This window comes from Amblyraja radiata, chromosome 2, assembly GCF_010909765.2.
Source record: "Amblyraja radiata isolate CabotCenter1 chromosome 2, sAmbRad1.1.pri, whole genome shotgun sequence".
In the NCBI taxonomy this organism is placed as follows: Eukaryota; Metazoa; Chordata; class Chondrichthyes; order Rajiformes; family Rajidae; genus Amblyraja; species Amblyraja radiata.
Genome location: NC_045957.1, coordinates 109,732,130 through 109,757,061, shown reverse-complemented (window position 1 = coordinate 109,757,061; position 24,932 = coordinate 109,732,130). Strand labels below are relative to the sequence as shown.

At 45.6% G+C, this 24,932-nt stretch overlaps 1 protein-coding gene across 1 annotated transcript in view; it reads right to left on the bottom strand.

Annotated features, from left to right (window-relative positions):
- Positions 1-29: 29 nt before the first annotated feature.
- Positions 30-24,932, bottom strand: part of LOC116966926 (alpha-2,8-sialyltransferase 8F-like) — a 124,596-nt gene continuing 99,693 nt past the window's right edge. Inside the window, exon 7 of the mRNA XM_033013309.1 lies at positions 30-553. Within this exon, the coding sequence (XP_032869200.1) occupies positions 88-553 (466 nt within the window). The 3' untranslated portion in view covers positions 30-87. The remainder of the gene's footprint in view (positions 554-24,932) is intronic.

Sequence of the window (24,932 nt, the reverse complement as noted above, 5' to 3'; positions counted from 1 at the left end):
AGGTTTTATTTCATATTTCCACCTTTTGCAGTTTTTTACTTTACAATCTCAAAATAATAAGATTTGTATTTTCCAAGTTTACTGATCTCATACTTCTTCACAGTTACCAACTTGCAGTTTGACAATTCCTTTTGTGTGAAGCTGCATAAGTTTGAAAAACTCAGCAGACATAGAGTGAGCTTTTGACGGCAACATATTGTCGTAGTAATGGTGGAAGAGCGTTTTCCCTTGCACATCATTGGAGAAGGGCCAGAATCCATATAAGCGAACTTCTTCACACATTTCCAATGCTGCACTTAATATTATGAAACCAGTAGAAAGATGAGTCTCCTTTACACCTTCACCTTTCCAGAATTGAACAATGGATCTTACATATGAAGGATTTAAAAACACTGCATGCTGATTTGTTCCAAAATCTTGCAGAGTATAAAGAACTTTGAATGAAAGTTGAGTACAGAATGAAAAAGCAAATGCAGGCAACATAATAAATGCATCTTTATATGCTGACAAATGGTCCATAAATGGTTTTCTCCTTAAATCAAGTTTTTGAAACCTGAAAAATAAAATAAAAACATTATTTATATTAAATTCTGAAATTTAGGGAAATAACTTTGGCAAGTGGTTATGAGAATCGGTAGGTAAATGTTGCCAATTGATTCTAGTGATTTAAACTTAATTTGTAAGCTACTAATATGTCATTTAAGGGAACAAGTTCCTGTTCAGATACTATAAGACGATGACATAGCTAAGATTGTTGTGGATGCAGAGAGCTGGTTCCATTTAGGGTCATGGTTGGGGCAAATAAAGTCCATGGGGTTTATGAGGTCAGTGATCTGGTGAGCATTTCATAAACTGTATATTCCCAGTTTAAGGCAATGGAGGATTCGGGTCAAGTTATGTCAGCTGCTTCATGCGTGCCTATAGAATGGTGTTTAAGAGTAAACATGTCTGAGCCAATCACCTTGTTGCTAGCTGCCCAGTTATTACAGTATCCAGGTTATGAGAATAGGAATGCAAAGATAATAACAGGCTTATCGCTCTATGCTCCAGTTCACATGTGGCTGTTAACGGCCTGTCTGACTAGGCGATTTTTTAGGCGACTGATGGCGACTGCCAGTCGTAGCAGGTCGTCGAAAAACCGGCGCGTGGACCCCCCTACGACAATGTCCACGACAATGTCCACAACAAACTACGACCCTGTCGGCGACAACTGAAGACAACTTAAGACAATTCAGTCGCCAGTACTTGTCACCGGTTGACGTAGGTAGTCGCCAATGGAATTCACCGAAGTCAGCACTGGCAACAACCTACTTCATCCTGGCGACAACCTACGACAGCACCTACGTCAGGAGGAGTCAAGCTACGCTCATTGGCGTCAAGCCAACTGTCACCGAAAAGTTTTGAACATTTAAAATTCCAGCGGCAACCAGAAAAACGCTACGATTCTTTGGGCGACACTGAGGAGACTACTCACGACCATGCAGGCGACACCCCGGCGACCATGTGGCGACAGCCTAGTTGCTGGCAGTCGCCTAAAAAATCGCCTAATTGGGATAGGTCCTTTACAATGCTTGATACCCACCTGACACAACCTCAAGCCACGCAACAGCTGAGTGCACTGTTGGGAGGGGGGACTGAGGAACAAGCAGAATTTTAAGATGAAAAGGCATAGAAACATAGAAAATAGGTGCAGGAGTAGGCCATTCAGCCCTTCGAACCTGCACCGCCATTCAACATGATCATGGCTGATCATCCAACTCAGTATCCTGTACCTGCTTTCTCTCCATACCCCCTGATCCCTTTAGCCACAAGGGCCACATCTAACTCCCTCTTAAATATAGCCAATGAACTGGCCTCAACTCCATTCTGTGGCAGAGAATTCCAGAGATTCACCACTCTCTGTGTAAAAAATGTCCTAAAAGTTTCTATAAGATCCCCCCTCAATCTTCTAAATTCTAGCGAGTACAAGCCGAGTCTATCCAGTCTTTCTTCATTTGAAAATCCTGACATCCCAGGAATCAGTCTGGTGAACCTTCTCTGTACTCCCTCTATGGCAAGAATGTTCTTCCTCAGATTAGGAGAACAAAACTCTACGCAATACTCCAGGTGTGGTCTCACCAAGACCCTGTACAACTGCAGTAGAACCTCCCTGCTCCTATACTCAAATCCTTTTGCTATGAATGCTAACATACCATTTGCTTTCTTCACTGCCTGCTGTACCTGCATGCCTACTTTCAATGACTGGTGTACCATGGCACCCAGGTCTCGTTGCATCTCCCCTTTTCCCAATCGGCCACCATTCAGATAATAATATTTTGTGGAAAAATATTTTTTTAGAACATAATGTAAAACTTATCAAGATATATATTATGATTTGCCTTTGAAGACCGTTGATCAGCATATGCTTCACCTGCTGAATGTGTTACCGTTTAGTCAGATATTTACTATTAAATTGGATCATAGTGTACTGTCGTAAGATCATCTTAGTAAACACATCCAGCTGAAATTAGTTTAGTTCAGTTTGGAGATCTACTGTGATAAAAGGCACTTCGACTCACGCCGACCAACGATCACCCATACACTAGTTCTATCCTGCATATTGGGATGTGGGAGGAAACCGGAGCACCCGGAGAAAACCCATGCGGTCACAGGGAGAACATGCAAACTCCTTACAGACAACACCTGTAGTCAGGATGAAACTCGAGGGCTGTAAAGCAGCAACTCTACCGCTGCACCGCTGTTAAATTAAATTGATCACGTTGACAAGATTTTTGCAACATATGCAACTACTTAAAAAAAGACACAAAGTGCTGGAGCAACTCAACAGCAACTTGCAACTACGTACTGCCATCATTATTCATGCACTGCCCTTCTGCCCTTAATGGTGCAAGTTGGCACTTTGTGTTTGACTTTGACTGTTGATAACCAGTCAGGGGAGCATCCTGCACTACTAGGTTACCATGTCTGCTATTTAGACATTGGGAGATGTGGCCAGACAGATACAGAACTAGCTACATGCTGCTCTGACCTCACCTGTAATAATCCAATGAGTGTATGACAACTAACAATCAGTTGTACATCCAGCATTCAGATGTTTAGATCTTTATTGAATCGTTGCTCCTCTGATTGCACTTCATTAATGGAGGTGTTGATATGGCCATGACCAGCCGTAGATTGGTTAGGGATCACAGGGAAGGAAGTGAAGACATGGGCGGCATGGTGGCATAGCAACAGAGTTGCTGCCTTAGAGCGCCAGAGACCTGGGTTCGATCTTGACTATGGGCGCTTGTCTGTATGGAGTTTGTACGTTTTCTCCGTGACCGCGAGGGTTTTCTCTGAGATAGAGGCATAGAGTCATAGAGTGATACAGTGTGGAAACAGGCCCTTCGGCCCAACGCCCACACCGGCCAACATGTCCCAGCTATACTAGTCCCACCTGCCAGCATTTGGTTCATATTGCTCCAAACCTGTCCTATCCATGTAGCTGTCTAATCTATATAATCAAATGTCTTATCTTGACCACTTCCTGTCTGCACTGTATATTGATTTTAGAAAAAAGGACACCATATATCGCTATGATTTTTGGCCATCTTACTCACAGTCCTCCTCCGCTGAGCAGGCCCCGAGGATTTTTCCCATCAATGAAAAATGAAAAATTTATGAGTGTTTAAAAAACCTTGAGATCCTCTTGCCTGTCAATCACCGCAATGAAGGTCACACCCCTTCTGGGGGATGGGGGGCAGGACTATAAAACCCCGGATGCCTGGCAATGACTCAGTCACTCTGCAAGATCACGAGGGAAAGCCACGACTCTCATTCTAAGCTGGGAAGCAACTGAACTGTGAGTCTGCAAAGTACTTGCAATAAATGATTTGTTAGCCCTTAATGACAATGCCATGAGTTGTTTGGCCTGCTTCCATGCCTTTGCTTGAAACAGCAATGCTTTATTAGGTCCGACTGTGTTTGGAAGGAAAAAATGCTTTCTTAGGTCCGACTGTGTTTGGTTCAAAAGTCCCGCGCATTCTGTGACTTCTGCTTAGTGGACAGGTCACGCCGATTGCAGAAGACCGCTGACTGCGGAAGCCCCACAGCCGTGTGAGTATTCAAGAAAGTTTACTGCCATATATATGGTGTGTGAGTCAGTGAGTGTGAGTGTCTGTGTGTGTGTGTGTGTGTGAGTGTGTGTGTGTCTGTGTGAGTGAGAGTGTGTGCGTGTGTTTGAGTGTGTGTGTGTGCGTGCGTGTGTGTGTGTATGAGTGTGTTTGTGAATGTGTGTGTGTGAGTGTGTGTGTGAGTGAGTGTGAGTGAGTGTGAGTGAGTGTGTGCTTTTGTGAGTGTGTGCTTTTGTGTGTGTGTGTGTGTGTGTGTGTGTGTGTGTGTGTGTGTGTGTGTGTGTGTGTGTGTGTGTGTGTGTGTGTGTGTGTGTGGTCTCAGTGACTGAGCTGCCAGCCCAATAATCCATTCGGCCCACAATGCCCATACTAACCCTCTGGAAACCAGTCCCTTCGGCCCACAACACCATGCTAGCGCTCCAAAAAGCCCACCCCCCTCGCCACATGCTAGCAATATTGGAATTGGTGGAGAGGTGGAATATTGCATTGGGGGACCAGCCCTCCCGTGTGAAGCTGGGACCCAACGGGTCCCACTTAGTGTAGTTGCTTCTTAAATGTTGGGATAGTCGCAGCCTCAACTACCTCCTCTGGCAGTTTATTCCATACATCCACCACCCTTTGTGTGAAAAAGTTACCCCTCAGATTACTATTAGATCTTTTCCCCTTCACCTTAAACCTATGTCCTCCAGTTCTCGATGAATATACTCTGGGCAAGAGACTCTGTGCATCTACTTGATCTATTCTTCTCATGATGTTAAACAACTCTATAAGATCACCCTCCATCCACTGAGCTTCTCCAGCATTTTTGTGTACCTTCGATTTTTCCAGCATCTGCAGTTCTTTCTTAAACAATACTCTAAATGTTGCCTCACTAACATCTTATACAACTGCAACATGACTTCCCAATTTCTATGCGATACTCTGGCTGAGGAAGGCCAGTGTGATGAAGCCTAACATTCACTGCGTAGGTTCTGCCCATGTTAGACCTCAAAATACAACACCTCACCTCAACCTATTTCTGCATTAAATTCCATCAACCATTCCTCATCCAACTTGTCCAATTGATCATGATCCTGCTGCAATTTTTCACAACCACTTTCACTATCTGCAAAACCACCCATTTGTGTATCATCTGCAAACTGCTAATCTTGCCGTGTATGTTCGCATCCAAATCATTGATGTAGATGACAAACAGTATTGGGCCCAACAGCGAACCCTAAGGCACACCACTAGTCACAGGCCTTCATTCCGAGAAGCAACCTTCCACCATCAACCTCTGCTTCCTTCCACTAAGCCAATTTTCTATCTATTCAGCTATCTCTCCTTGGATCCCATGCAATTTAATCTTCCAGAGCAGCCTACAATGAGGAACCTTGTCGAATGCTTTACTGAAGTCCATGTTTACATCATCGACCTTTGTGGTCACGTCTTCAAAAAACTCAATCGGATTTGTGAGACACAACCTCCCACGTACAAAACCATGCTGACTATCCCTAATCAGCCTTTCTCCGTCTAAATGCCTGTACATCCTATCCTTCAGAATACCCTCTAGTAACTTTCTAACTACAGATGTTAAGCTCACTGGCCTGTAATTCCCAACATTTCCCCTGCAGCCCTTCTTGAATAAAGGCACAACATTTGCCACCCTTCCAGTCTTCGGGCACCTCTCCTGTATTTAAAGACGACTCGCAAATTTCAACAAGCGCTCCCTCAATTTCTTCTCTGGTTTCCCACAATGTCCACTGATATATCTGATCAGGCCCTGGAGATTTGTCCACCTTCACATACGATAGTACCTTCAGAACCTCTTTGACCGTAATACAGTAGGGTCTGGGTCAATGTTACCTCTAAGCTGTGCGCGTGTGCGAGTGCACACAAATTTTGAAACCAGTGCACAAAGAAAATTTATGTGCGCGGAAAAGGATTTCTGCGGCTTTTGAAATTCAGGAAAAAACTCTCCGCTATAAAATGTCTTCGCTATAAATGACAGCAGAGAAATGTTATAGCGGAGACATTTTTCCCCCCCCGATTTTCAAAATACAAGACCCAATCCGGCACCGGAGACAGCTGCAGCCCCCTCGGGTATCGGGGAAATCCGGTCGGCGGGCGCCACACTGGTCCACGGGCGCTGCATCTGTCCCTGCACTTCACCTGGGGGATGGCCAGGGGCCACCCTCCGCAAAGATAGCGGCGCTGCTGGCAGAAACCCAGTGGTAAATGGACGGGACTGGACATTAGAGAGGAGGGAGAGGGAGATGGGGTGGGAGGGGATGGGTGAAAGGGAGAGAGGGGTGGAAAGGGAATTGGGAAAGGGAAGGAAAGAAGGGAAGGGAGGGGGGGCAGAAGAGGAGAGAGGGAGTGAGGAGGAGAGAGGGGGAGGGGGGAGGAGAGGGGGGATGAGAGGGGGAGGATGGAGGGGGAGGATGGAGAGGGAGGAGAGAGAGGTGGAGAGAGAGGTGGAGAGAGAGGAAGAGAGGGAAAGAGAGAGGGGAAGAGAGAGGGGAAGAGAGAGGGGTGAGAGGGGAGGTGAGAGGGGGAGGTGAAAGGGGGGGGGGGGGGGTGAGGGGAGGTGAGAAGGGGAGGTGAGAAGGGGAGGTGAGAGGGGGAGGTGAGAGGGGGAGGTGAGAGGGGGAGGTGAGAGGGGGAGGTGAGAACGGGAGGAGAGAAGGGGAGGAGAGATGGGGATGAGAGAGGGGGAGGGGAGGACTACAGTGTTAAAATAAAGAGCTATTTCATTTGAAAAATGAAAGCATTCAAGAGTGTATGTCATAGACACTACAATGTTACCTAAAATGGAGTAATCAATAATTATACAGTATTAGACAATATATAATTTATACTTATTTAACCAAGGAACTGATTGTGGACTTTGGAAGAGGTAGGATGGGGACTCGTTTATATCAACGGGTCAATGGTGGAAAGGGTCAAGAGAATCAAAATCCTGGGCGTGCACTTTTCTGAAGATCTCTCCTGGTCGGAGAACACTGATGCAATTATAAAGAAAGCACATCAGCGCCTCTACTTCCTGAGAAGATTACGCAGAGCCGGTATGTCAAGGAGGATTCTCTGTAACTTCTACAGGTGCACAGTAGAGAGCATGCTGACCGGTTGCACCGTGGCTTGGTTCGGCAACTTGAGCGCCCAGGAGGGGAAAGGCTACAAAAAGTAGTAAACATAAAAACATAGAAACATAGAAATTAGGTGCAGGAGTAGGCCATTCGGTCCTTCGAGCCTGCACCGCCATTCAATATGATCATGGCTGATCATCCAACTCAGTATCCCGTACCTGCCTTCTCTCCATACCCTCTGATCCCCTTAGCCACAAGGGCCACATCTAACTCCCTCTTAAATATAGCCAATGAACTGGCCTTGACTACCCTCTGTGGCAGAGAGTTCCAGAGACTCACCACTCTCTGTGTGAAAAAAGTTCTTCTCATCTCGGTTTTAAAGGATTCCCCCCTTATCCTTAAGCTGTGACCCCTTGTCCTGGACTTCCCCAACATCGGGAGCAATCTTCCTGCATCTAGCCTGTCCAACCCCTTAAGAATTTTGTAAGTTTCTATAAGATCCCCTCTCAATCTCCTAAATTCTAGAGAGTATAAACCAAGTCTATCCAGTCTTTCTTCATAAGACAGTCCTGACATCCCAGGAATCAGTCTGGTGAACCTTCTCTGCACTCCCTCTATGGCAATAATGTCCTTCCTCAGATTTGGAGACCAAAACTGTACGCAATACTCCAGGTGTGGTCTCACCAAGACCCTGTACAACTGCAGTAGAACCTCCCTGCTCCTATACTCAAATCCTTTTGCTATGAAAGCTAACATACCATTCGCTTTCTTCACTGCCTGCTGCACTTGCATGGCTACTTTCAATGACTGGTGTACCATGACACCCAGGTCTCGCTGCATCTCCCCTTTTCCTAATCGGCCACCATTTAGATAATAGTCTGCTTTCCTGTTTTTGCCACCAAAATGGATAACCTCACATTTATCCACACTATACTGCATCTGCCAAACATTTTCCCACTCACCCAGCCTATCCAAGTCACTTTGCAGTCTCCTAGCATCCTCCTCACAGCTAACACTGCCCCCCAGCTTAGTGTCATCTGCAAACTTGGAGATATTGCCTTCAATTCCCTCATCCAGATCATTAATATATATTGTAAATAGCTGGGGTCCCAGCACTGAGCCTTGCGGTACTCCACTAGTCACTGCCCGCCATTGTGAAAAGGACCCGTTTACTCCTACTCTTTGCTTCCTGTTTGCCAGCCAGTTCTCTATCCACATCAATACTGAACCCCCAATGCCGTGTGCTTTAAGTTTGTATACTAATCTCTTATGTGGGACCTTGTCGAAAGCCTTCTGGAAGTCTAGATACACCACATCCACTGGTTCTCCCCTATCCACGCTACTAGTTACATCCTCGAAAAATTCTATAAGATTCGTCAGACATGATTTACCTTTCGTAAATCCATGCTGACTTTGTCCAATGATTTCCCCACTTTCCAAATGTGCTGCTATCCCATCTTTAATAACTGACTCTAGCAGTTTCCCCACTACCGATGTTAGACTAACTGGTCTGTAATTCCCCGTTTTCTCTCTCCCTCCCTCCTTAAAAAGTGGGGTTACGTTTGCTACCCGCCAATCCTCAGGAACTACTCCAGAATCTAAAGAGTTTTGAATGATTATTACTAATGCATCCACTATATCTGGAGCTACTTCCTTAAGTACTCTGGGATGCAGCCTATCTGGCCCTGGGGATTTATCGGCCTTTAATCCATTCAATTTACCCAACACCACTTCCCGACTAACCTGGATTTCACTCAATTCCTCCAACTCCTTTGACCCGCGGTCCCCTGCTATTTCCGGCAGATTATTTATGTCTTCCTTAGTGAAGACGGAACCAAAGTAGTTATTCAATTGGTCCGCCATATCCTTGTTCCCCATGATCAACTCACCTGTTTCTGACTGCAAGGGACCTACATTTGTTTTAACTAATCTCTTTCTTTTCACATATCTATAAAAACTTTTGCAGTCAGATTTTATGTTCCCTGCCAGTTTTCTTTCATAATCTATTTTTCCTTTCCTAATTAAGCCCTTTGTCCTCCTCTGCTGGTCTCTGAATTTCTCCCAGTCCTCTGGTATGCTGCTTTTTCTGGCTAATTTGTACGCATCATCCTTCGCTTTGATACTATCCCTGATTTCCCTTGTTATCCACGGATGCACTACCTTCCCTGATTTATTCTTTTGCCAAACTGGGATGAACAATTTTTGTAGTTCATCCATGCAGTCTTTAAATGTCTTCCATTGCATATCCACCGTCAACCCTTTTAGAATTAATTGCCAGTCAATCTTGGCCAATTCACGTCTCATACCCTCAAAGTTACCTTTCTTTAAGTTCAGAACCATTGTTTCTGAATTAACAATGTCACTCTCCATCCTAATGAAGAACTCAACCATATTATGGTCACTCTTGCCCAAGGGGGCACGTACAACAAGACTGCTAACTAACCCTTCCTCATTACTCAATACCCAGTCTAAAGTAGCCTGCTCTCTCGTTGGTTCCTCTACATGTTGATTTAGATAACTATCCCGCATACATTCCAAGAAATCCTCTTCCTCAGCACCCCTGCCAATTTGATTCACCCAATCTATATGTAGATTGATGTCACCCATTATAACTGTTTTGCCTTTGTCGCACGCATTTCTAATTTCCTGTTTGATACCATCTCCAACTTCACTACTACTGTTAGGTGGCCTGTACACAACACCCACCAGCGTTTTCTGCCCCTTAGTGTTTCGCAGCTCTACCCATACCGATTCCACATCCTCCAAACTAATGTCCTTCCTTTCCATTGCGTTAATCTCCTCTCTAACCAGCAACGCTACCCCACCTCCTTTTCCTTTCTCTCTATCCCTCCTGAATATTGAATATCCCTGGATGTTCAGCTCCCAGCCTTGGTCACCCTGGAGCCATGTCTCCGTGATCCCAACTATATCATAATCATTAATGGCTATCTGCACGTTCAACTCATCCACCTTATTACGAATACTCCTTGCATTGAGACACAAAGCCTTCAGGCTTGTTTTTACAACGCTCTTACCCCTTATACAATTATGTTGAAAAGTGGCCCTTTTTGATTTTTGCCCTGGTTTTGTCTGCCTGCCACTTTTACTTTTCACCTTGCTACCCATTGCTTCTACTCTCATTTTACACCCCCCCCCCCCTGCCTCTCTGCCCTTGTACCCATCCCCCTGCCACATTAGTTTAAATCCTCCCCGACAGTACTAGCAAACACTCCCCCAGGGACATTGGTTCCATTCCAGCCCAGGTGCAGACCGTCCTGTTTGTACTGGTCCCACCTCCCCCAGAACTGCCCAGTCCATCATCGGCTCTGACCTCCCTACCATCGAGGGGATCTATCGCAGTCGCTGCCTCAAGAAGGCTGGCAGTATCATCAAGGACCCACACCATCCTGGCCACACCTTCAGGTAGAAAGTACAGGAGCCTGAAGACTGCAACGTCCAGGTTCAGGAATAGCTACTTCCCCGCAGCCATCAGGCTATTAAACTCAACTCAAACAAAACTCTGAACATTAATAGCCCATTATCTGTTTATTTGCACTTTATCTGTTTTATTTATTCATGTGTGTATATTTATATAATGGTATATGGATATACTGATCTGTTCTGTATTCATGCCTACTATATTCTGTTGTGCTGAAGCAAAGCAAGAATTTCCTTGTCCTATCTGAGACACATGACAATAAACTCCCTTGAATCTTGAAATAGGTATCTCATAATCATATTGACTTTATTGTACAGTTTACAAAGATCCATTTCAAATTCTGTAGCTGGCTTATTGAGTTTCTATTGAAATAAATTTTGATTCACCATGTCAAATTCAAAGGGTGCAAAGGGTGTGAAGTGCAAAAGAACTGCAAGCTCGTTTAAAGTTGAATGGCTTAATAAAATAGTAAAAACTGCTACACCAAAAGCTCATGAGGTCATATATTTGCACAAGAATTCAGTGTGCACACACATTTGTAACAGCATAAAAAATTGCACAATACAAAATTACTGTGCACACGAACCACTAACAATTAGAGGGAACATTGCTCTGGGACTCTGGTTCATGTTGCAGTCTAACTGGTTTCCCCACCCAGACTGAGGCTGAACACAGTGGAAGAAATTATTGACATTGCTGGTCAGTTAAATGTCAAAGCACAGGTAAATAATTGCAAATGCATGACAAGATAGTCTACACCCAATACTTCAATTATAGCCCTTCGTAACACCAATATAACTTGCTAAAAGGGTGTGAACATCCACTGAAATGACTGTGTCTTTGCTTGTAAAATTAATTGTAAATAATAGCAATTGCTGAGACGGGTGTGCACACAAATAACTAGTGAGCACATTCTGAAAGGAGGGCTTAAACTACAATGGAATGCGGGAGGAATTTGGGCAGGGAGACAGAGGGAGAAACAAGTAGAGTAATAAGAGACAAAAAAAGAAAGTGGAAAGCAAGGAGAGCAAACACAAGAGACAAATAGGGCCACGGTGCAAATAAAAGCTAACAATGTTAAAAAGACAAACCTAAATGTAGTGTGCCTTAATGCACAGATTATTTGCAATAAGTTAGAAGAATGAACAATTCAGATCAATATAAATACGAACACGATTACAGAGATCTGATGCAGGTTGTCCAGAAATTTGAAAAGAACATGCAGAGATATTCAATATTTAGGAAAGTTAGAGTCAAAGAGTCATAGAGTGATATAGTGTGGAAATTAGCCCTTCAACCCAACTTGTCCACACCGGCAAACATGTCCCAGCAACACTACTCCCACCTGCCTGTGTTTGACCCATATCCCTCCAAACTTGTCCTATCCAAGTACCTGTATGACTGTGTCTTAAACATTGGGATAGTCCCAGCCTCAACTACCTCCTCTGGCAGGTTGTTCCATACACTTTTTGTGAAAAAGTTACCCCTCAGTTTCCTATTAAATCTTTACCCCTTCACCTTGAACCTATGTCCTCTGGTCCTCGATTCCCCTGCTCTGGGCAAGAGATTCTGAGCATCGATCTGATTTATCCCTCTCCTGATTTTATACACCTCTATAAGATACCCCCTCATCCTCCTATCCTCCAAGGAATAGAGACCCCGCCTATTCAACCTCTCCCTACAGCTCAGACCCTCTAGTCCTGGCAACATCCTCGTAAATCTTCTCAGAACCCTTTCAAGCTTGACAATATCTTTCCTATAACGGTGCCCAGAACTGAACACAATACTCTAAATGTGGCCTCACCAATGTCTTGTACAACTGCAACATGACCTCCTAACTTCTATACTCGATACTCTGGCTGATGAAGGCCAATGTGGCAAAAGTCTTTTTGACCACCCGATCTACCTGTGACTCCACTTTCAGGGAGCTTCGCACCTGCACTCCTAGATCCCTCTGCTCTACAACACTTTTCAGAGCCTACCATTCACTGTGTACTGGCACGGAAATCGCTATGGGGGGGGACACAATTTCTTGGCGCACACGCACACACATGCAAACGCACACATGCGCACACGCGCAAGGCTTCGGCCACGGGCCCTGTGGACGGTAAGCTGACCTGGTTGGTGACCGACTCTGAACTCCTGCAACAGCAGCTTCGTCCGCCCCCGAATCGTGGGGCTTGAATCGGCCCATTCGTGGGGCCTTTCATTGGCCGGCGGGGGCTTCAACATCGATCACCTTGATGCAGCAGTTTGATTTTAAGCCGCGCCGGGCGCTTAAAGGCCCCGCGAATGGGCCGATTCAGCCCTTAGAAAGCGTATGACAAAGTCGGGATTACAAAACATGGGGGGGATTGTCCCCCACCTCTCAAAGCATGGGGGGGGGGGGGGGGGTGTTCCTGCCCATGTTAGACTTCCAAAATGCAGGTGCACCCCATGTTAGACTTCGAAAAATGCAACATCTCACCTATTTCTGCATTAAATTCCATCAACCATTCCTCATCCCACTTGGCCAATCGATCCAGATCCTGCTGCAATCTTTCACAACCATCTTCACTATCAGCTGCTCTCCTTGGAGATTCCTTGGAGGATCGGCTGCTCTAAGATTCCAGAGCAGCCTACGATGCGGAACCTTGTCGAATGCCTCTACTGATATCCATGTATACAATATCTGCAGCTCTGCCCTCAACGAACTCTTTGGTCACGTTTTCAAAAAACTCAATCAGATTTGTGAGACACAACCTCCCACGTACAAAACCATGCTGACGATCCCAAATCAGCCCTTGCCTGCATAACCTATCCCTCAAAATACTCTCTAGTAACTTTCCAACTACAGATGTTAAGCTCACCGGCCTATAGTTCCAAACATTTTCCCTGCAGCCCTTCTTGAACAGAGGTACAACATTTGCCAGTCTTACAGCACCTTTCCTGTATTTAAGGATGACTCATAAATTTCAACCAGGCTCCCGCAATTTCCTCTCTAGTTTCTCACAATGCCCTCAGATATAACTGATCCGGTCCTGGAGATTTGTCTACCTTTATACATGATAGTACCTTCAGTACTGCTTCAACGGTAACACTGACTGTTCACAAGACACTTCCATTGACTGCCCCAAGTTCTTCCATCCTACTATCCTTCTCCTCGGTAAATACAGGGAGAAATACTCATTGAGGACCTTGCCCATCTCCTGTGGCCTCACACAGATGTGACTGCTTTGATTCCTGAGGGTTCCACACTCTCTCTCTAGTTACCCTTTCCCCCCTTATATATTTATGATATATTTTGGGATTGTCCTTAATGCTACCCGTAAGAGCTACAGTATCTCCTAGCCCATTTTTGCCCTTCTGATTCACTTTTTCAGTTTACTCCTTAGTTCCCAAAACTTCTCCAGGGATGAACTTGATCCCAGCTGCCTTTTCCTGTCCCATGCGTCCATCTTGTTTTTGATCAATGCCTCAATTTCCCTCGTCAGCCAAGCTTCCTTACGGTAGTCTGCTTTACCCTTCACTCTAACAGGGGCGTGCATATCCTGAGCTTTTGTCTGAACTGAACTGAACTTTATTTATAGAGCTTTAAAAACAACCACTGTTGCAACAAAGTGCTGTACATGACTAATCATAAACATAAAACAAAACAATAAAAACATTAAAAGACAGTAAAAACAATAAAAAACAATAATAGAAACACTAAAACAAGAGCAAAGTCTCATGCAGGGGCGAAAGCCAAGGAATAGAAAAGGGTTTTAAGACTAGTTTTGAAAATGGACAGTGAAGGGGCCTGTCTAATGTGCAAAGGTAGAGTGTTCCATAATGTCGGAGCAGCAACAGAGAAGGCTCTATCCCCTCTGAGCTTCCGCTTAGACCTCGGTACCTCCAGGAGCAGCTGATCAGCTGACCTGAGGCACCGAGCAGGATCGTAGGGATGAAGCAGCTCAGAGAGGTAAGGCGGGGCGAGACCATTTAAAGATTTAAAAACAAATAAAAGAATCTTAAAATGAACTCTAAAGTACACAGGCAGCCAGTGGAGGGAGGCCAGAATAGGCGTTATGTGCTCCCTCTTACGTGTTCCAGTTAAAAGGCGAGCAGCAGCATTCTGAACCAACTGGAGATGTGCAAGGGAAGATTGGCTAACTCCAAAATAAAGTGCGTTACAGTAATCCAGCCGAGACGTAATGAAGGCATGGATTACTGTTTCAAAATGCTGTCAGCATGCTTTTAAAAATATCCCACTGGCCTGATGTTCCTTTCCTTTCCTCTCAAATAACCTGCTCCAGTCAACTTGAGCAAGATCTTCTCTCATATCCTCAAAGTTGAGCATTTTAAAACGTGGGCCCTTTCTCTCCCTATCCATAAATATCTTAAACCTAATCGAACTGTGGTCACTGATCCCAAAAGGCTCCTCCACAAACACTTAATTAACTTGCCCTTCCCAATTTCCCAATACTAGATCCAATGTTGCCCTCCCATTTGTGGGGACCTCTATATACTGCTTGAGAAAACTCTCCTGAACACCTTTGAGGAATTGCACCTCATTTAAGCCCTTCATACTATGATTTTCCAGTCAATATTGGAAAAGTTAAGGCACCCATTCCTTCTCTCCAGAGAAGCTGCCTGTCCCGCTGAGTTAATCCAGCATTTTGTGTCTACCTTAGATTTAAATTAGCATCTGCAGTTCCTTCCTACAAATTTTGTCTGCCCCAGTGCAAAATCTCCTCAAGGCATGTCTACTTTGAAGAAGTTCTCCTTCCCACTCCGAGAGTTCAGACATTTTATCTCTATACTGCCCTCTCCCCTGACATCAGTGTGAAGAAGGGTCCCAACCCAAAATGTCACCCATTCCTTCTCTCCAGAGATGCTGCCTGTCCTGCTGAATTACTCTAGCATTTTGTGTCTACCTGGGGAAAGTTAAAATCCCCTACTACAACAACAACCTTATTTGACCTGCAGCTGTCTGCAATCTCCTGGCATATTTGTTCTTCGAATTTCCATTGACTATTTGGGGGTCTGTAGTACACCCCCAACAAAGTGATCATCCCTTTCTTGTTCCTCAGCTGCACCCATATAGTCTCTGTTAGGCGCTTCCCCCCCCCTGGTGAATGCTATGTACTAACTTCTCTGTTTCTATCCCAAGTACAGGCCTCGTGGCTGTGAGTCTGGAATCGAGGGGTTAAAGGCTCCTGTACCCGATTGGCCCAGCTGCGTCAGGTGACGGGTGACTCATCTGGAGTATAAAGACCAGAGCTTCCCAGAATTCCCTCTCTTCGTCGTGGACTCTGACTGAAGCAGTCTGTTGGTGGGGGCCGAGGCAGCCTGACCACATGGCATAGAACTTTGTGTATTTTCACCATTCCTTGTTGATAGATATTGAGTTGGGACGGATAAGGGCTGACCTTAGAGTTTACATGTATTTTGGTTTCAGGGTTGTATCTCTTTGGGCAAGTTTTGGAATCTCCGGTTCGACGGCCCATGGTGTGGTTGGCTGGAGCATTGTTAAATTGTTTGTCGGTTTATCCATATCCCTGACTGGGTTGTTTATATCAGGTTTGAGTTTTGTGTTCAAATGAATTATTAAAACTGTTTTTGAACCTGAACCTGGTTTTTGACTTGTGTTACGTGGCTCTGAAGTACTTGCATTCGGGAGTCGTAACAAAATGGGGGCTCGTCCGGGATTTTGAGGACCCTAGACGTTTTTAGGGGGTATTTTTGGTAGGCTTCTGGACTGAGGAAGTCTGTGTGTTGAGAGGGAATTTTTTCTTCCCTGTTTGTGGTAGCATTAAGGCCCAAGTTTTAGCTGGTGGTTTGGTGCTACATTAGAAAATGGAATTTAAGGTGAAAGAATTTGTTGAGGCTCCTAGTCGGGAGTTGTTTGATAGATGTACGAAAGAGCATTTGATTTTGCTGGCTGAGAACTATGCCGTGACTATTGACAAGCATTCAAAGAAACACTCCATTAAATCGGAGTTGTGGGCTGCGTTGGTGGAGGCTGGGGTTTTGCCTGGTGGTACAGACAGTCCCCCACCTTCTGTTCAGCCTGGTCAGAACATGGAGGCCATTATTAAACTGAAGGAGATGGAGCTTGAGTCACAGAGAATTGCCTCTTTGTTAAAAGAGAAAGAGCTCATGCATGTTCTTGAAATGAAACGGCTTGAGCTTGAGGAGGGAACCAAAAGGGCTGAATTTCAGCTGCGGGAAAAAGAAATAGATAATTCCCGGGTTTCTTCTAGGGAACGGGAGTTTGATATGAGCAAGAACATCCGCCTGGTTCCCCCATTTCGTGAGGAGGATGTGGACAAGTATTTCACAGTGTTTGAACGGGTGGCTTTGTCCTTGAAGTGGCCTAGGGACGTGTGGACCTTGCTATTGCAGTGTGTCTTTGTGGGTAAAGCACGGGAGGTGTACTCGTCTTTATCTGTTGAAAGCGGTCTGGACTATGAGTGTGTGAAGTCTACAGTACTAAGGGCTTATGAATTAGTTCCAGAGGCGTACCGGCAGAAGTTCCGGCGCTTTAGGAAGTTTGATAGTCAGACTTATGTGGAGTTTGCTAGGGAGAAGGAGGCACTTTTTGACAGGTGGTGCGCTTCTCAAGGAGTGAAGGATTTTGAGCTACTGCGGGCCTTGATGATTATGGAAGACTTTAAGAACTGTCTCCCTGAGAGGGTTACTACTTACCTTAATGAGCAGAAGGTGAATGAGGTGTCTAAGGCTGCGGTGTTGGCAGATGAGTATGTATTGACTCATAAATCTGATTTTGTTGGGCGATCCTATAGTTTTGGTGCACGGCCGGTTGATCGTGGTGGTGTCGCCGGTGGCAGTGTCAAAGCTGTTTCTGTGCCTGCAAGTGGCAGCACGTTGATACAGGGGGAGGTCCGAGCTGATAGGGTTGACGGAAATGTGAGGACAAATGAAGGTCCTGTGTGCTACTATTGTAGAAGGAGAGGGCACATGTTAAAGTCGTGTCCCGTTCTGAAGCAGAAAAATGCAAAGCCTGTGGCTTTGGTGGGTGCACAGAAGGCACCTGTCGTACCTGAGGTGCCTGAGTCTGATGAGTGTAGGAATTATTCTGCGTTCATCATGAATGGTTTTGTTTCTCTAGAGGATGGGGGTGACAGAGTTCCAGTATCCATCTTGCGAGATACTGGTGCTACTCAGTCCTTTATATTGGATGGTGTACTGCCGTTTTCTGGGGAATCATCGGTTGGGTCAAGTGTCCCAGTGGTAGGATTCGGGATGGATGACATGGTAGTGCCTTTGCATACCGTGCGTCTCGAGTCCGAGTTGGTTTCAGGCCGGGTAACTGTTGGGTTACGGCCGTGTTTTCCCGTTGGGGGAGTTTCTGTGATTTTGGGGAATGACTTGGCAGGAGGTAGAGGTTTAGTCACTCCTGAGGTGACGGCTGTTCCGATGGTGCAGAGTCCTGATAGATTGGCTATGCAGCATCCAAAGGTCTTCGCAGCTTGTGCTGTCACGAGGGCTATGGCTAAGAGCCAGGCGAAGTTTGAGGATGTGGTGGACCTGAGTGAGAGCATTTTTGGGGATCAGGATGATAGATCCTGTGTTGTGAAGGGTGTTTCTCCATCTCAGGATGGGATAGTGTCTGAAAATGTGCCGGTGTCACTGTCACGTGACCGGCTGGTTGAGGAGCAAAAGAGTGATCCAGGTTTATCTGATCTGTGCGACTGCGCGGTGCCTGAGGGGGATATGGATTCCACAACAAAGGGGTATTTTCTAAGGGATGGCTTACTGATGCGAAAGTGGTCTCCCTTGGATATATCTGGGCATGATCATTGGAGCGTGGTTGATCAGATTGTGATGCCTCGTCGGTATAGGGACGAGATACTCTGTTTGGCTCATGATGGTCCTCTGGGTGGACATTTGAGGGTCCTGAAGGAAAAATGGTTGCAGGAGGATACAAAACGTAGTGTTTTAGACCACGTTTGTACTTTTCGCTCTAGATTGAGGAGGGCATGCGAACTGGCAATGGGTAATCTTGCCTCTGCTCAGTCTAGGATGAAGGACTGGTTCGACAGGAAGGCTTCTAGTAGGAATTTTTCTCCGGGTGACAAGGTCCTGGTGTTGTTGCCTATTCCTGGTTCCAGTCTGCAGGCTCGGTATAGCGGTCCCTATCAGGTGGTTAAGAAGGTTGGTGAGAGGGATTACGTTATTGGTACCCCTGATCGGAGGCGTAAGACTCAGCTCTGTCATGTTAACATGATGAAAAAGTACCATGAGCAGGAGCCTGTGGAGGTTGATGGGTCGGAGCTATGTCCTCCTAAGCCTGTTTTGGCTGCAGTGGTGCTGCCCCCTGACACGGGTGGTGATGTGGGGGAGGCACGGTTGTCTGTGGCAGTAACGCAGGGAAAGCTGAGTAACTCTGAGGCTTTGGAGACGCTTCCCTTGCGGTTGTCTCATTTGACTGGCATATCCGTGGCAAGGATGATGTATTGGCTGATGCATTGTCGCGCCAGTGATGTCTGTGTTACTGAATAGTTGCTGAAATTTGGTGGTGTTTTTTTTAGTTCATTTTCAGAAACTTATTCAGTATCTTTGGGTGGGGGTGTTAGGCGCTTCCCCCCCCCTGGTGAATGCTATGTACTAACTTCTCTGTTTCTATCCCAAGTACAGGCCTCGTGGCTGTGAGTCTGGAATCGAGGGGTTAAAGGCTCCTGTACCCGATTGGCCCAGCTGCGTCAGGTGACGGGTGACTCATCTGGAGTATAAAGACCAGAGCTTCCCAGAATTCCCTCTCTTCGTCGTGGACTCTGACTGAAGCAGTCTGTTGGTGGGGGCCGAGGCAGCCTGACCACATGGCATAGAACTTTGTGTATTTTCACCATTCCTTGTTGATAGATATTGAGTTGGGACGGATAAGGGCTGACCTTAGAGTTTACATGTATTTTGGTTTCAGGGTTGTATCTCTTTGGGCAAGTTTTGGAATCTCCGGTTCGACGGCCCATGGTGTGGTTGGCTGGAGCATTGTTAAATTGTTTGTCGGTTTATCCATATCCCTGACTGGGTTGTTTATATCAGGTTTGAGTTTTGTGTTCAAATGAATTATTAAAACTGTTTTTGAACCTGAACCTGGTTTTTGACTTGTGTTACGTGGCTCTGAAGTACTTGCATTCGGGAGTCGTAACAGTCTCACTAAACTAACCATCTGTAATGCCACCTCTGACCACTGCCATAACATCCTCCTTAACCAATAATGCAACCCCCCCCCCCCCCCCCCCTCCTCTTTTTCTCACACCCCTGTCTCTCCCGAAGTTCCTGCCAGTCCTGCCCATCCCTTAACCAGGTTTCAGTCATGGCTACAACGTCCCAGTCGCTCGTACCTATCCATGCCCTAAACTCATCTGCCTTCCCCGTCAGGCCCCTTGCATTAAAGTACGTGCAGTTTAAACCAACCCTCCTTTCTCGCTCTCCGCCTTTCAACTGCCTATTCTGTCCACTAACCTTTCCCTCACCACCCTCCGTGCCAACTTCTAGCCTCTTACCTGCCTCTGTCCTGTATGAGATCACCACCCCTCATCTACATCAACATCAATGATTTGAATGAAAACATACAGGGCCAGATTAGCAAGTTTGCTGATGATACAAAAGTGGATGGTTTTGCAGATAGTGAAAAGAGAAAGGAAGTGTGGCGGTGCTGGTAGTAAAAAAGGAAATGAACGCAATGTTGAGATCGGATATTAGCTACGAAAATCATGTCAGAGACTCTGTATGGATCAAGCCTCGAACCAACATTCGGGTATACTAAAGAAGGGTTTTGGCCCGAAACGTTGCCTATTTCCTTTGCTCCATAGATGCTGCCTCACCCGCTGAGTTTCTCCAGCATTTTTGTCTACCTTGGGGTAGAAAACATTGGTGGAGTTGTTTGTTCAAGAAGGAACTGCAGATGCTGGAAAATCGAAGGTAGAGGATTGTTTATAGTCCCCCAATAGTAGTAGGATTGTTGGGGATGGAATTAAACAGGATACTAGAGATTTATGCAAGAAGGATACAACTGTAAATATGGATGACTTTAATTCATGCACATAAACTAAACTGGCAATTATCCTGTGGAGGAGGAATTCCTGGAATGTGTAAATGAGGGAACCAACTAGAGAAGCTGTTATCTAATCTCTGCAATGTGCTATAAGATAGCATTTATTAACAATCTAGCTAATGGTGATATTTGTTGGAGGAACAATCATAACATGATAGAATTATTCATTAAGATGAAATGTTTAACAGTAGCATCAGAAAGTAGGGTCCTAAACTACTAAATGGGTAGATGGTGGAATAATATTCAAAAGTGTATGCCTGAATTAAATCAACTATTCATACCTGCCTTAATTTGGTAGTAGGAATATAGGTGTAGATTATTTTCTAAATGGGGTGAGAATCCAGAAATTGGAGGTGCAATGGGACAAGGGAGTGCTGGTACAGGACTACCAAAACGTTAATCTGCAAGTCGAATCGGTAGTAAAGAAAGCAAAGTAAATGCTAGCATTTAGTTCAAGAGGGCTTGTATACAAAACCAGGGATGCAATGCTGGGGCTCTATAAGGTGCTGGTCAGACCACATTTGAAATATTGTGAACAATTATGGGCACCATATCTGAGGAAGGATGTGCTGGTTCTGGAGAGGATACAGAGGAGGTTCACAAGGATGATCCCAGAAATGAGTAGGTTAACATATGGTGAGCGTTTGACGACACTGGAGTAACTCAGTGGGACAGGCAGCATCTCAGGAGAGAAGGAATGGTATTTCCCATCTGGAGTATTGTGTACAGTTTGGTCTCTTTATCTGCAGAAGAATGTACTATAGGTTTAATTGGCTGTTTGGATCATTAAATGGTGGGTGGGAAAGAGGGGAAAGGACAGGTATTACCCCTTGAAGTTGCATGGGAATGCCATAGGACAGGAAGTAGTGGGTGGGAGAAGAGTTCACCGGGGAATCATGAAGGATGGATCCTTTTGAAATGTTGAAATAGAAGGGGATGTTTGGTGTGGGACATTGTTGGAGCTGGCAGACATTGATGATGCATTATGATGATGCATTGATGATGCAAACTTAAGTTGATGCATTGAACGCAGAGACTAGAGGAATAGAAGGCGATGACCAAGAGAGGTTTGTGCTCTGCCTGGGAAGACAGGAGGTCAGAATAGAGGTGCATGAAATAGTTCTTCCAAAAAGCTTCACCCACAGCAAGATTGTTAATTATTCCTTTCCTATTGCTGATGGGACTGTCCGATTCACCTCTGCCCCATTGCGAGCATTGAATTCTATCTATGGAACTGATGCACTACAATGCTGAGAATTAGATTCTGCACTCTGTATCTTGCCCTTTGCTCTGTCTGTTGTACTCAAGTTTGACTTGATTGTATTTATATATAATATTATCTGATTTGATTGGATATCATGTAAAACAAAGCTTTTCATTATTTCTTGGTACGTGACAATAATAAATTTAAACCTACACAAATTAGATAGCATGTTCTCTAGTTGAAAGGTGAGAACAAGCTCCAAGAAGACCAAGGAGCTCATTGTAGACTTCAGGAAGTCTAGGGGCGGCACGCACACCCCCATCCACATTAACGGGACGGAGGTGGAACGTGTTTCTAGCTTCAGGTTCCTGGGTGTTAACATCTCCGATGACCTCTCTTGGACCCACAATACCTCAACTCTGATCAAGAAGGCTCACCAGCGTCTCTTCTTCCTGAGGAGACTGAAGAAGGTCCATCTGTCTCCTCAGATCCTGGTGAACTTCTACCGCTGCACCATCGAGAGCATCCTTACCAACTGTATCACAGTATGGTATGGCAACTGCTCTGTCTCCGACCGGAAGGCATTGCAGAGGGTGGTGAAAATTGCCCAACGCATCACCGGTTCCTCGCTCCCCTCCATTGAGTCTGTCCAAAGCAAGCGTTGTCTGCGGAGGGCGCTCAGCATCACCAAGGACTGCTCTCACCCCAACCATGGACTGTTTATCCTTCTACCATCCGGGAGGCGCTACAGCTTCTTCCTGGCGGCTGTCACTCTACTCAACAACGTACCTCGGTGACTGCCAATGACCCCCCCCCCCCCGGACACTCCTCCCACAGGAAAAACACTATGTCTGTATATATGCTAATGTAAATATTTATTCAAATCATATGCTATGTCGCTCTTCCAGGGAGATGCTAAATGCATTTCGTTGTCTCTGTACTGTACACGGACAATGACAATTAAAGTTGAATCTGAATCTGAATCTGAATCTGAAGCTCTGTCCTTGCTCTGTTCGGGAAGAGAGGGGCTGAGAGCAGAGGTACAGAAAACAGGTGAAACAGAGTCAAGGGCTCTGTCCTCCATGGTGCCATGCTGCTGCACCTAAGTCTTTAGATAAAGAAGTTCCTTATACACTTCCACTTCCTTATCTATGTATCTCCCTCTCCCCCGACATCAGTCTGAAGAAGGGTCTTGACCCAAAAGGGTCTCACCCATTCCTTCTCTCCAGAGATGCTGTCTGTCCCGCTGAGTTACTCCAGATTTTTGTGTCTATCTTAAGCTGCAAAATATGGTGTGTTCAAATCTTAAATATATCTATGGGCTCTAACATACAAACAATTGAAATCTTTGAACCTTCAATTTCCCCACGCAAAAGAATAAGTTACCCTTTAAATAAATTGGAACGGCAGAGGGGGCGCCATCCTGTATGGTATGGCTGCCCAGCCTGCAACTGTTCGTTTTTCACTCTTTTTTTAATTTTTAGTGAGTTTTAGTGTTTTGTTTTTTGGAGCTCTAGTCTTTTTTATGTGGGGGGTGGGGGGGAGGAAGGGGGAAACTGCTTTTCAGGGTCCCTACCTGGTCGGAGAGGCAGCTTTTCTCCGGGCTGCACTTTCGACCCGTCCTCGCGGCCTACCAGCGGGCCTGGAGCGGCGTTTCCTGAGGGGACCGGCCAGTACCTCGGCTTCGGCGGCGGCATAGCGTTGGAGCGCTATTGCAGAGCGGGCGATGCCTTGCCCGGGTCGCCGCGCTGGAGCTGCGGTGAGCTGAAGACCGCTGATGAAACATCATGGAGCTGCGGGTCTGTGGTGCAGCCAGCTGCGGGCGACGGCGCTGACTTCAACATCTGGAGCCTGGGATCTCTCGCCGAGATCGCCAGTGGTGGAGCTCCATCCGGCGCGGCCTTGTTGGCTTCGGAAGCCGCGTCCGGTAAGGGAAGCGGCCGTTCCGGGGATCCCATGCTGCTGAGAGGATTCTCCCGACGCCGGAGCATCATCACCCGGCGAGAACGGCCTGGAACATCGGGCCTCCATAAAGGCAACTGTGGAGGCCTCAATAGGCCCGACTATGGGGGTGGACATGGGATGGGGACTGGACATTGTGCCTTCCCTCATAATGGGAACCATTGTGGGGGGATGTTTTTATGTTTAAATTTATTTATTACTGTTTTGTCTGTATTCTGTCTTTATGTGCTTCATTGGCAAGAAGCATTTCACTACACCTAGGTGTATGTGACCAATAAAATAACCTTTGAACCTTTGGATTGAACTGAATTCTGACCAGGTTGAAGCTAGGTTGAATAAGTTCCTGGAGAGGCAGATGACCAGGGTAGTTAATAAAAGAAAGGCTTCACAATGAAACAAAACCCTACTCGAGTCATATAATCATCAAGATATACAGCACAGAAACAGGCCCTTTGGCCCTACTTGTCCATGGCAACCAAGTTGGCATTCTCAGTGAGTTCCATTTGCCTGCATGTGGCCCATATCCCCTTAAACCCAGATTTATATCCAAATACCCTTTGAAAGTCATAATTTAATCCATTTTTGTAGATGTCTCTCACAGCTCATTCCAGAATTGGTTACTCTATGAATGAAAAGGTTGCCTCTTATACCTCTTCTCCCTTACCTGAAGCCGATACCCTTTAGTATTAGAATCCTCCAGCCTGGGAAAAAGGCTATGTGCGTTCACTTTATCTATGCCCCTCCTGTAGATGACAACCAGAACTGCAGAAATTACTTCATGCATGGTCTCACCAATGACTTGTACAGCTGCATTATGATGTACCAATGTTTGTATTCAATACTCTTCCTGATAAAAGCGAGCATTCCAAACACCTTCTCCACCACACTATGCACCAGATACAGGAACCATGCATCCCTTTTCCCAATCATTCTATTCTACAACACTCTTCAGGGCTCTACCATTGATTGTGTGTCCTCCCCTGATTTGACAAATCAAAGTTCAACATCTCACACTTGTCAAACTTACATTTTATTTGCCCTTCTTGGCTCTCCTACATAATTGATCTAGGTAAACTTTGATATCTTTAGACATCAGACATACAGC